This window comes from Lucilia sericata, unplaced genomic scaffold (assembly GCF_015586225.1).
Source record: "Lucilia sericata isolate MDLA Ls3-8-SP2 unplaced genomic scaffold, ASM1558622v1 Contig001581F_arrow, whole genome shotgun sequence".
In the NCBI taxonomy this organism is placed as follows: domain Eukaryota; kingdom Metazoa; phylum Arthropoda; class Insecta; order Diptera; family Calliphoridae; genus Lucilia; species Lucilia sericata.
In genome coordinates this window covers 78,213-97,550 of record NW_023995501.1, presented here as the reverse complement: position 1 = coordinate 97,550, position 19,338 = coordinate 78,213, and the positions used below count along the sequence as shown (strand labels likewise).

The following is a 19,338-nucleotide window of genomic DNA, read 5'->3' as shown; positions in this document are numbered from 1 at the left end:
TATAAATAATTATTTAAAATTAATTTTACATTATATTATTTAACGAAATTAAAATATTAACTTAAACGGGGAGCAGTAGTTGTAGTAAATTTAAAGAAATTAAAATATTTGAAAATAAAATTAAATTTAATTAATTAAATGTAATGTAATTTAGGTAAAATAATTTAATAGTGTACACTTCACTGTAGTACAATCGGGCAGTGATGTAAATAAGTAACAGGATAATTTATAATCATAAATAAATTCACATGTGGGAAATCTGGAAAAAAAGAAAGAGAAAAATATAAATTATTAAAAAATGTAAACAGAAAAAATAGAGACTAGAATATTCTCCAGAACAGACTATAAATTAGAATACAGATAAGACCATTAGAATACAGATAAGACTGACTACATATAGACACGACAAGACTATAGCATGCATTATAGACTAAATAGAGACTAGACTATAGACTAGACTATAGACTAACTATAGACTAGACTATAGACTAGACTATAGACTAGACTATAGACTAGACTATGGACTAGACTATAGACTAGACTATAGACGAGACTATGGACTAGACTATAGACTAGACTATAGACTAGACTATAGACTAGACTATAGACTAGACTATAGACTAGACTATAGACTAGACTATAGACTAGACTATAGACAACTATAGACCTAGACTATAGACTAGACTATAGACTAGACTATAGACTAGACTATAGACTAGACTATAGACTAGACTATAGACTATACTATAGACTAGACTATAGACTAACTATAGACTAGACTATAGACTACACTATAGACTAGACTACTAGACTAGACTAGACTATAGACTAGACTATAGAATAGACTATAGACTAGACTATAGACTAGACTATAGACTAGACTATAGACTAGACTATAGACTAGACTATAGACTAGACTATAGACTAGACTATAGACTAGACTATAGACTAGACTATAGACTAGACTATAGACTAGACTATAGACCAGACTATAGACCAGACTATAGACTAGACTATAGACTAGACTATAGACTAGACTATAGACTAGACTATAGACTAGACTATAGACTAGACTATAGACTAGACTATAGACTAGACTATAGACTAGACTATAGACTAGACTGTAGACTAGACTATAGACTAGACTATAGACTAGACTATAGACTAGACTATAGACTAGACTATAGACTAGACTATGGACTAGACTATAGACTAGACTATAGACTAGACTATAGACTAGACTATAGACTAGACTATAGACTAGACTATAGACTAGACTATAGACTAGACTATAGACTAGACTATAGACTAGACTACTATAGACTAGACTATGACTAGACTATAGACTAGGATATAGACTAGACTATAGACTAGACTATGACTAGACTATAGACTAGGACTATAGACTAGACTATAGACTAGACTATAGACTAGACTATAACTAGACTATAGACTAGACTATAGACTAGACTATAGACTAGACTATAGACTAGACTATAGCAGACTATAATAGACTATAGACTAGACTTAGACTAGACTCTAGACTAGACTATAGACTAGACTATAGACTAGACATAGACTGAATATAGACTAGACTATAGACTAGACTATAACTAGACTATAGACTAGACATAGACTAGACTATAGACTAGACTATAGACTAGACTATAGACTAGACTATAGACTAGACTATAGACTAGACTATAGACTAGACTATAGACTATGACTAAGACTAGACTATGACTAGACTATAGACTAGACTATAGACTAGACTACTAGACTAGACTATAGACTAGACTATAGACTAGACTATAGACTAGACTATAGACTAGACTATAGACTAGACTTAGACTAGACTATAGACTAGGACTATAGACTAGACTATAGACTAGACTATAGACTAGACTATAGACTAGACTATAGACTAGACTATAGGACTAGACTATAGACTAGACTATAGACTAGACTATAGACTAGACTATAGACTAGACTATAGACTAGACTATAGACTAGACTATAGACTAGACTATAGACTAGACTATAGACTAGACTATAGACTAGACTATAGACTAGACTATAGACTAGACTATAGACTAGACTATAGACTAGACTATAGACTAGACTATAGACTAGACTATAGACTAGACTATAGACTAGACTATAGACTAGACTATAGACTAGACTATAGACTAGACTATAGACTAGACTATAGACTAGACTATAGACTAGACTATAGACTAGACTATAGACTAGACTATAGACTAGACTATAGACTAGACTATAGACTAGACTATAGACTAGACTATAGACTAGACTATAGACTAGACTATAGACTAGACTATAGACTAGACTATAGACTAGACTATAGACTAGACTATAGACTAGACTATAGACTAGACTATAGACTAGACTATAGACTAGACTATAGACTAGACTATAGATAGACTAGACTATAGACTAGACTATAGACTAGACTATAGACTAGACTATAGACTAGACTATAGAATAGACTATAGACTAGAATATAGACTAGACTATAGACTAGACTATAGACTAGACTATAGACTAGACTATAGACTAGACTATAGACTAGACTATAGGACTGGACTATAGACTAGACTATAGACTAGGACTATAGACTAGACTATAGACTAGACTATAGACTAGACTATAGACCTAGACTATAGACTAGACTATTGTAGAGCGCTCGTGGAAAGAATGTTCTAGTCAATTTACTAATATAAAAAAAATTTCATTAGGTCTGTTTGAAATTGCCAGACATAAGTTTTATCATTTCGTTCATTATTAAAAAAAAAAAAGAAACATGTTACTGGCGTTAAACTATTATATATTTTATACAAAATTCTCTTTAGTAAAATATCATCTTTTATTGTTCTCTTGGTTAATTTAACACCTATACTTCAGGAAGATATCCATAATCGAAAAATTCTGAATTATCGGTGTATATTATATGTATATGTATATGTATATGTATATGTATATGTATATGTATATGTATATGTATATGTATATGTATATGTATATGTATGTATATGTATATGTATATGTATATGTATATGTATATGTATATGTATATGTATATGTATATGTATATGGATATGTATATGTATATGTATATATTTGCGTATATATTTATATGTACATTTATGTGTTTATATTCTAAGTATGCATATATTTATAATGACATAGGTTTTGGTTATCCATAATTGTACTGCATATTTATTGTCTAAAAGAAAAGGGAAAAGAGATTGAGATCTATATATAATGATGGTATGATGATGACATTAGGACTTACGAATGACATTGACATATTTACCAATACTTTTATCAATGGTATGACATCAGTGAACTCTGGTTTGCAGTTGTTAATGCAGTGGACAAAGGGTTGTAATTCATTAGTAGTTTCTCCGAATTAAATACATGCAAAATTGCAATAGAATTTTTACATTAGTGGTTGTAAATAAGTATTTTTGTTTTTGGTAGGAAAGGAATGTGCTGAAATAGCGTAAAAATTCCAATTTTGTTGGGTATAAATAGGCTTATCTTGGTTAAAATAGTTCTTTTTGAAAATAAGACGATACTCTGGTTCATTTGGAAAAAAAGTAAATCCTTATATATCCTGAATTTTTGGTATCCTTAATATCCTTTTGGTTCTTTAGAACAAAGGACTTTACTTTTTTTTTGCAAAACTGGTGATAACATAACTTTTCGAACTCTTGTGATTTTCATAACCAAAAGCCAAGACAAAGCAAAGGTAAACTATAACCGCAGGAATTTCTTTTATTTTATTTACGATTTTAATTTGATTTTAAATTTAGCTTTATTGAAAATCGTGTTGCTCTTTATTGGCATAAGGCTTATTTGGTGTGAAATATTTGGTCAACGAGAAACGATCCTTTCCAGGTCTATAGAGATATTAATTTTCTTGAGGGCACGGGCAACCTCCAGGAAAGCCCGCCGATTTTACTCACTTTATCTCCCGTGCACCGAAAATAGACGTTCAAAAAGAAAGATTATAAAAAGTGTAGAAAAGAATTTTTTTTTGTGAACAAAAATAAGATTCAACATCAATTTTTGGACTATAAAAAAATAAACTGTGGAAAAAGAAAATATTAAGCACCAAAACACAGCATTATAAAATAGAAAAATTGTGAAGAAGAAAAAAAAAAACCCGAAGAACAGTGTTAACTTCACTAATTTTAATTTTTGTTTCTAATGATTTTTAATTTATTTCTGAAAGTGTATACTGAAATCTATTAATTATTTTTTTGTTAATATCAATTATTATTATTTAATATTCTATTTTGGTTTGAACAAGAATCAGTGCAACCAGTGCTATATTTGTTAAAACGAAACTAAAACTAAAACAAGAAAAAAAATAAGTAAGAAAGAATCGAGGAAAAAATAATATAAAATCAATAAGAAAGAATCAGAAAAAAAAATAAAATCAATAAAAAAAAAAATAATAAAAACGATTGAGAAGGAATGCAAAAAAAAAATTAAATCTATAAATAGATCAAACAATAAATCCAAATTTCTATAAATAATAGTAAAAACAAACAAAAAATAGTAGGATCCTTAAACTATGCAATGAAATTTTAACATATTATCAATTAAAAGCAAAACAAAAAAAAAACAACCCCTTTAACTACAAGCTGACATAATTTTCTTGTCCCTGAACCAGGAGCCAGCGAAAGATCTTTCATTGGAATCCAGAAAACAGGAAAAATAAGTAAGTGAACCTAAATTCTTTTGTATAGTTTTTATTGCATAAGTATTGTGTTTGACAGGAAATATAATGTATTCACTGCAAAAATGAATTACTTTGCCAATATGGATTCATGTTAATAACAGTAGTAAATCTTATACTACATTTCCCTTATTGTATTGAATACATCATATTCCGTCGACATTAGTCACTATTTAACTATTGATTGCTCAAAGCCGACGTGGCTGACTGAGTAGAGTGTACGCTGCGCAGACGCGGTACTCCGGGTTCGAGTCTCGAAGCAAACAGTTTTGATCTTTTTTTTATTAGTTAAAGAAAAATATTTTTTTTATTTTGTGATCATAGGAAATATAATGTATTATTTGTAAATTTGTTTATTCCACCCCAAAAGTTGGTTCATCATTAACATTATTATTTAAATGTGTTAAAAAAAAATACATCATATTTCTTTTGATCCTACACATTGAAATGTTCCAAATACTCAATTTAACGTTTACCGAAAAAATATTAATGACCTACGTAGCCGACTGGGTAAAGAGTATGCCGCGTAGTCGCTAAACCCCGGGTTCGATTCTCGCGAGAAGCAATTTTTTTTTTAATTTTTTTTTATTTATTTTATTTTTTTATATAGTTGTTTTATTTTTTTATCATAAATTAATAAATAAATTTAAAACAAAAGTATTTGCATCTGATTCTTGTCCAATGAAATTTTTATAATCTTAATTTAATTTATATTTTTTTTTACTTTAAAATGTTTAAACCATATTTTTTATTAATAAGCTGAATATTAGTATTCATAACATAGATGATTTTTTTTTATTATGTTTAGTACAATAAATTTTGAATTTATAATGAGTAACTAAACAGCTTAAGTGTTCTGATTTCTGGCCAATCTTTATAAAAGGTTAAGGAATTTTAGGGATCATATTTATGATTTTTGTGAGCAATTTATAATATGATCATGGTTGGGAGGGGTGCAAGTGAGTCAACATCAATACTCGCAACGGTTAGATTTTCTGATACTCTTCTTCTTTCCTTCTCTTCCTTTTCTTTCTTATTTCTATTTTTTGTTTTTTGCATGCAAAGTTAAAATAATGATATTCTGCAGCTGACAAGGAAAAGTTAAGTATAAAGGAAAGAAAACCCTACCTTTTTGCCGACGAGATAGGAGCCGGAGAATTTTGCATGCTAACTAAACTTTAACAATAACATTGCAATTGCATACTGACACCTAGTTATTCGCTACAGATATAATTATTTTTGGCGCCCAACGTGGGGCCCACAGAATATTAAAACAACGAGAAAAAAACAACATCTTTTTTCGAATATATTTTGGCCTCCATCACAAATTTTACATTTTCCTCTAGTGTTTTCCCTTTATTCTTTATTTATGTTATTCGTTTTTCTCCTGAGTAAAATTTAAATGTGCGGAACTTTAACATGTATGTCTGCCATCTGTTAACCGACATTTAAACTAACATTCTTGTTTCGTTTCCTCTTAAATTGTTTTATCGCATAATTGTGTTAAGGTTTACCGGAAATACTATAATTTGGTAATTTATTTCTAAATTTAGACCGTTCAGCAGAGCATAAATATTCGATAATTCCCTAAAATAGTTTTGTTATTTAAAATTAGTTTGGAAGTTATTTATTTGGAAGGTTTCTAGATAAATGCCAACTAATAAGCTTTTAGTGTTCTTATATTTAACAACTGAAAAAAAACTTTTCTTTATTTTTGAAAATTCTAACCATTTCTTTCTTAACCTTTTTTTAAAGTTTGGACCAGAAATCGAACAACACATTTAATTGAAATTAATTTTTATTGCGTATATATTTTTTTATCAAATTTATCAAAATTAGTTGTAGGATTAACGATTTTTTTTTATTTCTTTTCTGTCGTAGGATAATGGGAAGTAGAATACCCGATAAGTCAAATACAATCTGTCAGATATGTTGTGGTTCTATTATGCCTTATCATGAAATATTAACACTATGGAATTGTAATCATTTTTTTCATATCGTTTGCATTGAGACTTTCATTGAATTTTATAAGCACTGTCCTCAATGTTGGATAGAAGAAAGGCAAAACCCATGATACAATAATGTTTTTCTTTGAATCAGTAAAATAAACTATGTACTATCAGTATCATTAACAAATTACTTTCATTTAATTTTTATATGAGAATATTCTTCAAATTTTTAATTTTGACATAACCTATAGTAAAATTAATTTCAATCTTGATAAGTTTTCATTCCTCTTTAAAATGTCTTTGGAAAGAAGCCCCGAAGATCTTCGGAATCTGCTGCAGAATTGTGGTGTTTGTACTAATGTCATAACCAGCCCTGCTTATTTATGCAAATCAAGTTGTGGGCATTATTTTCATAAGTCTTGCTACCAAAAATTTATAAAGACAAAACAAATATGTCCTGTTTGTGGTAACAAATTGTCTCTAATGACAACCAATACTGTAACTATGAACAGTCCCTTAGTTCTACCTCCTCCAATGGTGACGCGAGCTCAGGCTCAGCGAGTACAGGAACAAATTCTTAACAATACCAATCCACCCTCAACTCCAAAATCTCAAACCGTAGCAGCATCTGAACCCAATGTATCACTAATGTCTTCTATTTCATCTCAGGATCAACGAGAGCACATAAGAAATCTGGTCACAGCCGCAGTAGGGGCTCAGCAAGCAGAAATGCTTTCGACACTTAGCCATCAATTAACTAAGATAATAGAGACAAATATAGAATCAGGTTTTAGAAGAATAAGTCTCAGTCAGTCAGGAAACGAAAACAGTAGGCCGAAGGACCTTAATACTAATTCAGATTCTACTCAAACAATGCGAAATCTGCCGTCAGTAGAACAGCAAACTCTTGAGCAACTTTTAGGGTTACCTTCCAATAGGAATTCAACAGGAAATGTGCAACCAGCGGCAAGTAACGGACGATTAAATTCAAATGCTGCTGACCTCTCCCATTCATCGGATTCGTTCTTTAGGCCTGATAAGGTGGGTCACATTATCCATAATTGGAAGATTAGGTTTTCTGGGGAACACAAGGGAATGTCAGTCGACAATTTTATCTACCGAGTTGAAGCTTTGACTACGCAGACTCTGGACGGAAATTTTGAACTACTTTGTAGGCATATTTCTACCCTTTTCGATTCCAAAGCGACAGAATGGTTTTGGCGATATCATCGCTCTGTAAATGAAATACGGTGGCCTGATTTATGCAATGCATTGCGCCATCAGTATAAGGACTCTCGTACGGATGTTGACTTTAGGGAAATGATTAGGGATCGGAAACAACATCATGGAGAAAGTTTTGATTCATTCTATGATGCCATAGTGGAAATTTCCGACAGTCTATCAACGCCACTGCAGGAAAATGTACTGGTAGAAATTCTAAGAAGGAACCTTTTGCCAGAGATCCAACATGAAATCTTGAATATCCCTATTTATTCTGTAACCCATCTTCGAGACATATGTCGTCGAAGAGAATTCTTTATGATGGACATAGGTAAACGACAAGTAGTAAACAAATCAATAAATTTTCGGCGCCAGGTTCATGAACTTGAACAAGATGATATAGAACCATTAACTGAAGAAGACATTTCCGCCATATCCTTAATTTGCTGGAATTGTCAGAAGAATGGTCATCGATATCAAGACTGTCTGGAGGATCGAAACGTCTTTTGTTATGGGTGTGGAACACCTGGAACATATAAACCTAATTGCGCAAAATGCAACAATTCAAAAAACTTGCGTTCAAGTGCACTGAAAAGTGCACTCAAACAGACAAAGACCACGGGCACAAGCACCGACTAGTCACTAATTCAGAGCATCGGGATAACTTTGGTAGAGAATCAGCTCTGCCAAATATAAATAATGAAAACTTTTTAAAGGAAACTTCTAATACTATTGCTACTCCTCTTGACCCTAATGTATCTTCAAAATTGAGAACCTTTGCAAGAGAACCACCATCAGTAAATTTTCTAAACTCTTATCCACCTACCTATATGAAACCCTTTCATGTTCGCTTAGCGGAGTACAATGCTAAGAGGGACGAAATATTTAATGTACCTATTCTTAGTAGAAAGAAAAAACGATCTTCTTTACGAATTAAGAAATTTTGGACTGATGTAAAACACACTCGTCGAAACTTATTAAGCACAATCTACGATGACCCAAAAGATATAAGACCATATGCAAATGTTGACCTTTTTGGTAAAACCTATATAGGCTTATTAGATACCGGGGCTTCTATAAGTTGTTTGGGTTCCAAAGCAGCTATCGAACTCCAGAACTCTAGCCAAAATGTTAGAAAGATTAAATCTTTTGTCCGGACAGCGGATGGAAAATCACAAACTGTCTGCGGATATATAGATACTGAGATTAAATTTCGTGGAAGGACAGAGAATGTGAGATTATATATAGTGCCAAATCTCGCTCAGAATTTGTATTTAGGCGTAGACTTTTGGCGTGCATTTGATTTATTACCCAAGGACCTTGTATCAGGAGTAGAAGTAGGTTACAACAATATTAACATTTCTGAAGTATCGGACCAACGTCCTTTATCGGAAACACAACGCATGCAATTGACCCAGGTGATTAACACATTTCCGTCATTCTCTAAAGAAGGTTTAGGTCGAACATCAATTATCTCACACGTTATAGATGTAGGGAGTGCCACGCCTATAAAACAGAGACATTTTCCTGTTTCACCGGCCATGGAAAAACTTATTTATGCAGAAATAGATAGGATGATAGAGAATGATGTAATAGAAGAATCGGATAGTGCCTGGTCGTCTCCAATAGTCCTTGTCCGTAAGCCCGGAAAGGTTCGTTTATGTCTGGATAGCAGAAAGGTAAATGCGGTGACCATTAAGGATGCTTATCCCTTGCCTAATATAGATGGCATTCTTAGTAGGTTACCTAAAGCTGAATTCATAACGAGCTTGGACTTAAAGGATGCATTCTGGCAAATACCACTAGACAAATCGTCGAAAGATAAGACTGCATTCACTGTACCTGGCCGGCCCTTGTACCATTTCAAAGTCATGCCATTCGGCCTCTGTAATGCGCCTCAGACAATGTCTAGGCTAATGGACAAGGTGATACCAGCAAACTTAAGGACAGAAGTGTTTGTCTATCTGGACGATTTGCTAGTGGTATCAGGGACATTCCATCGTCATTTAGAAGTATTGCGCGAGATAGCTAAACAGATTCGTTCTGCAGGACTGACTATAAATGTCGAGAAATCGAAATTTTGTGTACAGGAAGTCCGATACCTTGGCCACTTAGTAGGGAATGGGGTAATTCGAACAGACCCGGAAAAAATATCGGCTATAATAGATTTCCCGACTCCGAGGTCTGTACGACAACTCAGACGGTTTTTGGGGATGTCCGGTTGGTATCGGAAGTTCATCATGAACTACGCCTCGATTACTGCACCCTTAACAGATCTGTTAAAGAATAAACGGAAATTTGCCTGGAACGAAGATGCTCAAAAAGCTTTTGAACATTTAAAGCAAATCTTGACCACAGCGCCAGTGTTGCATAGCCCTGATTTTTCACAGCCTTTTTATATTCACTGTGATGCAAGCAACACTGGGATAGGAAGCGTATTGGTTCAGAAAACTACGGAGGGTGAAGAGTTTCCGATAGCATTTATGTCTAAGAAACTAAATCAAGCCCAACGTAATTATTCGGTTACCGAACAAGAATGTTTAGCTGCCATGCTAAGCATAAAAAAATTCAGAGCCTATGTAGAAGGACATGAGTTTACTGTGATCACAGATCATGCATCACTAAAGTGGCTCATGTCCCAAACAGATCTAAATTCTCGCTTGGCAAGATGGGCTTTGAAACTTCAGGGCTTTAGCTTTAAAATAGAACACCGGAAAGGCAGTAAAAACGTGGTTCCTGATGCGCTATCGAGAACCAACACTGAAGATTTGTCTGCGATCTTAGGCTTAGATATGTCCGAAATAAATGACTCTGGGGTTTTCGTGGACTTAGAGTCCGAACATTTCAATAGTACTGAATACAAAAGACTATGTGACAATGTTAGGGAGAATATGAGTAAATTTCCAGACCTTAAAATCATAGACAATTTTCTGTACCGACGAACTGAACACTGTTCTGGAGAACAGCTGCAGGACGATCTGGCGTGGAAGCTTTGGATACCCAAAGATATGGTACCCGAGTTATTAAAGAAGGCTCATGATAGTCCCGCATCCGCTCATGGTGGGATAGCCAAAACACTAGAGAGACTTAGACGATTTTATTACTGGCCCAATTTAGTTAGTGATGTTAAAAACTACATTAATACATGCGACATATGTAAGGGTACAAAACACCCCAATTTTATAATGAGACCTCCTATGGGAAAAACCTCTCAGACATTAAGATTTTTCCAAAAGTTATTTGTTGACTTCTTGGGTCCATATCCACGATCGAAATCAGGGAATGTGGGCATATTTATTGTGCTAGATCATTTTTCAAAATATTGTTTCCTTAAACCTATTAAAAAGTTTAATGCTGACGTAGTAACTAAGTATCTCGAGGAATTATTTCATATGTTTGGTACTCCTGAATCTATGGTTTCGGATAACGGGTCTCAGTTCAAATCCTCAAAATTCAACAAACTTTTACAAGATTATGGTGTAAATCATATTTACACTGCAGTATACTCGCCACAATCCAATGCATCTGAACGCGTTAATCGTTCAGTTCTTTCGGCCATCAGGGCGTATATAAAATCGGACCAAAGTAATTGGGACGAGTACCTCAGTAGCATCAGTTGTGCCTTACGCTCAGCTGTACATGCTTCAACAGGTACCAGTCCATATTACTTAACCTTCGGACAACATATGATTACCAATGGTAACTCATACTCTTTATTGCGAAAGTTGGAGATGCTTGAGGATAGGACGGTGAGATTTGATAGGAATGATTCATTTTCTATTATTAGAGATCGAGCTAAGAAAAATATGGAGCGACAACAAGAAAGAAACGAAAAATCCTATAATCTTCGCGCAAGGGAGGTAGAATATGAGGTTGGACAAGAGGTATTTCGAAGGAATTTCAAGCCTAGTGATTCGGGAAAAAGTTATAGTGCAAAATTGGCTCACCCTTTTGTTAAGGCCAGAATTAGGAAGAAGACAGGTTACTGCTATTATCAACTAGAAGACCTCAGTGGGAAGTTGATTGGAGTTTATCATGCAAAGGATATAAGGCCGTAAATCATCTTCCACCACACTAACAGATCCTTATGCTACGAGCGGGATCAGCTTTGGTTCTTATAAGACCCAAATCTGATCTTGAGGGGGGGTAAATGTAGAGCGCTCGTGGAAAGAATGTTCTAGTCAATTTACTAATATAAAAAAAATTTCATTAGGTCTGTTTGAAATTGCCAGACATAAGTTTTATCATTTCGTTCATTATTAAAAAAAAAAAAAGAAACATGTTACTGGCGTTAAACTATTATATATATTTTATACAAAATTCTCTTTAGTAAAATATCATCTTTTATTGTTCTCTTGGTTAATTTAACACCTATACTTCAGGAAGATATCCATAATCGAAAAATTCTGAATTATCGGTGTATATGTATATGTATATGTATATGTATATGTATATGTATATGTATATGTATATGTATATGTATATGTATATGTATATGTATATGTATATGTATATGTATATGTATATGTATATGTATATGTATATGTATATGTATATGTATATGTATATGGATATGTATATGTATATGTATATATTTGCGTATATATTTATATGTACATTTATGTGTTTATATTCTAAGTATGCATATATTTATAATGACATAGGTTTTGGTTATCCATAATTGTACTGCATATTTATTGTCTAAAAGAAAAGGGAAAAGAGATTGAGATCTATATATAATGATGGTATGATGATGACATTAGGACTTACGAATGACATTGACATATTTACCAATACTTTTATCAATGGTATGACATCAGTGAACTCTGGTTTGCAGTTGTTAATGCAGTGGACAAAGGGTTGTAATTCATTAGTAGTTTCTCCGAATTAAATACATGCAAAATTGCAATAGAATTTTTACATTAGTGGTTGTAAATAAGTATTTTTGTTTTTGGTAGGAAAGGAATGTGCTGAAATAGCGTAAAAATTCCAATTTTGTTGGGTATAAATAGGCTTATCTTGGTTAAAATAGTTCTTTTTGAAAATAAGACGATACTCTGGTTCATTTGGAAAAAAAGTAAATCCTTATATATCCTGAATTTTTGGTATCCTTAATATCCTTTTGGTTCTTTAGAACAAAGGACTTTACTTTTTTTTTGCAAAACTGGTGATAACATAACTTTTCGAACTCTTGTGATTTTCATAACCAAAAGCCAAGACAAAGCAAAGGTAAACTATAACCGCAGGAATTTCTTTTATTTTATTTACGATTTTAATTTGATTTTAAATTTAGCTTTATTGAAAATCGTGTTGCTCTTTATTGGCATAAGGCTTATTTGGTGTGAAATATTTGGTCAACGAGAAACGATCCTTTCCAGGTCTATAGAGATATTAATTTTCTTGAGGGCACGGGCAACCTCCAGGAAAGCCCGCCGATTTTACTCACTTTATCTCCCGTGCACCGAAAATAGACGTTCAAAAAGAAAGATTATAAAAAGTGTAGAAAAGAATTTTTTTTTGTGAACAAAAATAAGATTCAACATCAATTTTTGGACTATAAAATAAACTGTGGAAAAAGAAAATATTAAGCACCAAAACACAGCATTATAAAATAGAAAAATTGTGAAGAAGAAAAAAAAAAAACCCGAAGAACAGTGTTAACTTCACTAATTTTAATTTTTGTTTCTAATGATTTTTAATTTATTTCTGAAAGTGTATACTGAAATCTATTAATTATTTTTTTGTTAATATCAATTATTATTATTTAATATTCTATTTTGGTTTGAACAAGAATCAGTGCAACCAGTGCTATATTTGTTAAAACGAAACTAAAACTAAAACAAGAAAAAAAATAAGTAAGAAAGAATCGAGGAAAAAATAATATAAAATCAATAAGAAAGAATCAGAAAAAAAAATAAAATCAATAAAAAAAAAAAATAATAAAAACGATTGAGAAGGAATGCAAAAAAAAAATTAAATCTATAAATAGATCAAACAATAAATCCAAATTTCTATAAATAATAGTAAAAACAAACAAAAAATAGTAGGATCCTTAAACTATGCAATGAAATTTTAACATATTATCAATTAAAAGCAAAACAAAAAAAAAACAACCCCTTTAACTACAAGCTGACATAATTTTCTTGTCCCTGAACCAGGAGCCAGCGAAAGATCTTTCATTGGAATCCAGAAAACAGGAAAAATAAGTAAGTGAACCTAAATTCTTTTGTATAGTTTTTATTGCATAAGTATTGTGTTTGACAGGAAATATAATGTATTCACTGCAAAAATGAATTACTTTGCCAATATGGATTCATGTTAATAACAGTAGTAAATCTTATACTACATTTCCCTTATTGTATTGAATACATCATATTCCGTCGACATTAGTCACTATTTAACTATTGATTGCTCAAAGCCGACGTGGCTGACTGAGTAGAGTGTACGCTGCGCAGACGCGGTACTCCGGGTTCGAGTCTCGAAGCAAACAGTTTTGATCTTTTTTTTATTAGTTAAAGAAAAATATTTTTTTTATTTTTGTGATCATAGGAAATATAATGTATTATTTGTAAATTTGTTTATTCCACCCCAAAAGTTGGTTCATCATTAACATTATTATTTAAATGTGTTAAAAAAAAATACATCATATTTCTTTTGATCCTACACATTGAAATGTTCCAAATACTCAATTTAACGTTTACCGAAAAAATATTAATGACCTACGTAGCCGACTGGGTAAAGAGTATGCCGCGTAGTCGCTAAACCCCGGGTTCGATTCTCGCGAGAAGCAATTTTTTTTTTAATTTTTTTTTTATTTATTTTATTTTTTTATATAGTTGTTTTATTTTTTTATCATAAATTAATAAATAAATTTAAAACAAAAGTATTTGCATCTGATTCTTGTCCAATGAAATTTTTATAATCTTAATTTAATTTATATTTTTTTTTACTTTAAAATGTTTAAACCATATTTTTTATTAATAAGCTGAATATTAGTATTCATAACATAGATGATTTTTTTTTATTATGTTTAGTACAATAAATTTTGAATTTATAATGAGTAACTAAACAGCTTAAGTGTTCTGATTTCTGGCCAATCTTTATAAAAGGTTAAGGAATTTTAGGGATCATATTTATGATTTTTGTGAGCAATTTATAATATGATCATGGTTGGGAGGGGTGCAAGTGAGTCAACATCAATACTCGCAACGGTTAGATTTTCTGATACTCTTCTTCTTTCCTTCTCTTCCTTCTCTTTCTTATTTCTATTTTTTTGTTTTTTGCATGCAAAGTTAAAATAATGATATTCTGCAGCTGACAAGGAAAAGTTAAGTATAAAGGAAAGAAAACCCTACCCTTTTGCCGACGAGATAGGAGCCGGAGAATTTTGCATGCTAACTAAACTTTAACAATAACATTGCAATTGCATACTGACACCTAGTTATTCGCTACACTATGGACTAGACTATAGACTATACTATAGACTAGACTATAGACTAGACTATAGACTAGACTATGGACTAGACTATAGACTATACTATAGACTAGACTATAGACTAGACTATAGACTAGACTATAGACTAGACTATAGACTAGACTATAGACTAGACTATAGACTAGACTATAGACTAGACTATAGACTAGACTATAGACTAGACTATAGACTAGACTATAGACTAGACTATAGACTAGACTATAGACTAGACTATAGACTAGACTATAGACTAGACTATAGACTAGACTATAGACTAGACTATAGACTAGACTATAGACTAGACTATAGACTAGACTATAGACTAGACTATAGACTAGACTATAGACTAGACTATAGACTAGACTATAGACTAGACTATAGACTAGACTATAGACTAGACTATAGACTAGACTATAGACTAGACTATAGACTAGACTATAGACTAGACTATAGACTAGACTATAGACTAGACTATAGACTAGACTATAGACTAGACTATAGACTAGACTATAGACTAGACTATAGACTAGACTATAGACTAGACTATAGACTAGACTATAGACTAGACTATAGACTAGACTATAGACTAGACTATAGACTAGACTATAGACTAGACTATAGACTAGACTATAGACTAGACTATAGACTAGACTATAGACTAGACTATAGACTAGACTATAGACTATACTATAGGCCAGATTGTAGACTAGACTATAGACTAGATAGATTGGACTATAGACTACACTATAGAATAAGCAATAAACTATACTATTAACTGGACTACAAGTATGTATATAGATATAGTGTCTTGTTTACAGTCAAGTCTATAGAGTATAGTTCAGACTATAGATTTTGCTATAATCCGCCCTATGTACTATTCTATAGTAAAGACTATTGACTATGCTATAGTGCAGACTATTGTCTGGACTATAGTCTAGATTATAGTATAGACTGTAGACTAGATTATAATGCAGAATATAGATTTGTCTATAGTCCAGGCTATATACTAGACTTAAGATTTCACTATACTGCGAACTATGAACATGATAATAGCCTAGTCTATAGACTAGACTATAAGCCACTCTATATACTAGACTATAGTCCAGAGCTATACACTAGATTATGTGTTTAACTATACTTCGAACTAGTTCAGTGTATATACTAGACTATAGTCCTATAGTATGGACTTCCCTTTATACTTCCCTATATACTTCCCTATATACCAGTCAATAGAATACCCTATAATCCAGACTATAGTCTACAGCGTGGACTGTAGGTTTGATATTAGTCCAGACTATTGACTAGATTGGAATAAAGACTATAAACTAGACTATAGTACAGAATAGGATAGACAATAGATAGTAGATGCAAAACTGTATCTGTATAACAGTTTCTAGTTAGGTGCTGTCAGCATGGTCCATGTTTAGACTGTGCTAGTTCAGGAGTCAGTCGATCATTAGAAAACTGATAATTTGCTTCAGTTTTCATGTTATTAATTGAAAAAGTAAAGTATACTTACGTTATTGTAAAAAACCAGGTGCATTTAAAATTACATAGTATACCGTAGGGCTTTTTAAGTTGTTCCTTTTTATTGACTATCGTATTTTGTAAATTATAGCCATCGTAACGGCGCCAGCAGTGATTTAAATCTCCTGGAAAAAAGGTAATACATAAGAAGTCAGCAAAATATCTTTGAAGAGTAAGTAATATTTCCTAGAGTTTTCAATTTAAATGATGGAGTATAACAGTTAAAAAACAGCATTTCTGTATAACAAATTTCTAGGTGCGTAAAAACATTTCTGTATAATACTTAGTTTGCTTTACAAAATGTTTCTGATTATATTGTGTATAAGAGTTTCTTTTAATAGAAAAGTATTTGTATATAATAGTAGTTTTTATATAAAGTCTTTGTATAACAGTTTCGTAATGAAAGTTATTATGTGTATAGTATAAACTTTGGAATTATATGGAACGGGTTGTTTTAAAAGAAAAATTTATTTTTAATAGCTTTTGTTAAATAAAAGTTGGTGTATAAGAGTTTGATTTTCATTATTATTATGTATGCTACGATTTCAAATTCTTTTATTTAAGTTTTGTAGAGCTATACTTCAAATAAGAACTCTTATACTTAGAATTATTACTGGAGTAAGAGTATGAACTCTTATACTTAACATAAACTCTTATACTGTGACTATATAGAACGTTTTAAAGATGTTTTCTGAAAAGAAAACGGAAAAACTTGATGTGATATAAAGGGTGCTTTTCCAAATCTCCCTGCTATGGGGCAATATAGTAACATTTTGTGTTATAGATCAATTTTATAAGAATTTTAAAATTATTTAGATCTTATTAATATTTCCTTCCTTTTTCATTTGAAAACTCTTATACTCACTTTTGATATGACCCGCCCTTTCCATATGATGATAATCACGACCTTCCAATGGGTTTCCATGACCATTTGTGGCAGCTACTCCCGGAATAACACCGCCGCCACCACCACCTTCACTGCCACCAACCTTATCGCCACCGTAGCCAAATAACAGGAAGTACCACAAGATAATAGAACCGACTATGAAAATATAGGTCAACAGTTTGGCCATTTTGTCATAAAAAAGCACTAAAACTACTTGAAAACTTTTCTTTAAAAAATTTCTAAAATTTTTAAAAAATCACTAGCGTTTCTTTAATCCAGAAAAATTGCAAAAAAAAAAAAATTAAAGAAAATTTATATAAAAACTTAAAAATCTAACACGTAACGTTGTTGTTAAAATGTTTATGCACAACGATCGATGTCCCCGTACTGAATACATTTTCAAATTGTACAAATTCTATGGAATTCACAAAAACAAATAAAAAGCAAAACTAAAATGCTAATAATGCCAACGAACAAATATCTTGCTTAAAAATTTATCATCAACAGTACAGCCGTAGCAGCATCACCAGCATATGATGATCATCACCATAATATATATTTTGGAATTGTTTATTTAAACTTGATATTGTATTGTAGTGTTGTTGTTTTTTGTTTAAAAATAAATAATACTATATTTAATTTCAGTTTAACACCTTCCTTTTTAGTTGCACATCTATATTTTTTTTATTTCATTCATTTATACGGTCCGCCAACCATTCATACACAAATTCACTCTCTAGCCTACAAAAAAAGATCACCACCACCACCACCATCATCGTTATTATCATCATTACCTTTCATTTGTGTTGACTACTCATTCACATTCTCATTTCACAAAAGAAATAAATATTTATATTGTGCGAATGTCAGTTATTGGTTTGATTAAGTTTAATTAAATAAAAAGTAAAAAAATTGTTTATGTTTTTTTTTATCTGGTTTTATTCTTTGTGTTCATTTTATTATTATCATCAGTAGCAGATACCAGCATTAGAAATAACATTATCATCATCACCATCACTACGTATTTAGGTGAGGGTCACTGTAGTGTAAAATTTGAAATTAAAAATGGTTATTTGTATTTTTTTAAACAAAACAGAGAAAAGTAATCGAGTAGATTTTAGCGAATATCGAAATATTTAGAGATCCTTGTATAAAATATGACACAACAAATTAGTCTAGTCTAGTTTAGTCTATAGTCTAGTCTAGCCTATAGTCTAGCCTAGCCTGTAGTCTAGTCTATAGTCTAGTCTATAGTCTAGTCTATCGTCTAGTCTATAGTCTAGTCCATAGGCTAGCATATAGTCTAGTCTATAGTCTAGTCTAGTCTAGTCTAGTCTAGTCTAGTCTAGTCTAGTCTAGTCTAGTCTGGTCTAGTCTGGTCTAGTCTAGTCTAGTCTAGTCTAGTCTAGTCTATAGTCTAGTCTATAGTCTAGTCTATAGTCTAGTCTATAGTCTAGTCTATAGTCTAGTCTATAGTCTAGTCTATAGTCTAGTCTATAGTCTAGTCTAT

The 19,338-nt window shown here is 31.8% G+C and overlaps 1 protein-coding gene across 1 annotated transcript; it reads right to left on the bottom strand.

Annotated features, from left to right (window-relative positions):
- Positions 1-72: 72 nt before the first annotated feature.
- Positions 73-18,207, bottom strand: LOC119612014. Its single transcript, XM_037967719.1, has 3 exons — positions 17,808-18,207; positions 16,935-17,067; positions 73-259 (listed from the first exon to the last, which is right to left on the bottom strand). The coding sequence occupies exons 1-3, from the start codon at positions 18,013-18,015 to the stop codon at positions 151-153; spliced, it is 450 nt and encodes a 149-aa protein (XP_037823647.1). The 5' UTR covers positions 18,016-18,207; the 3' UTR covers positions 73-150.
- Positions 18,208-19,338: the final 1,131 nt, after the last annotated feature.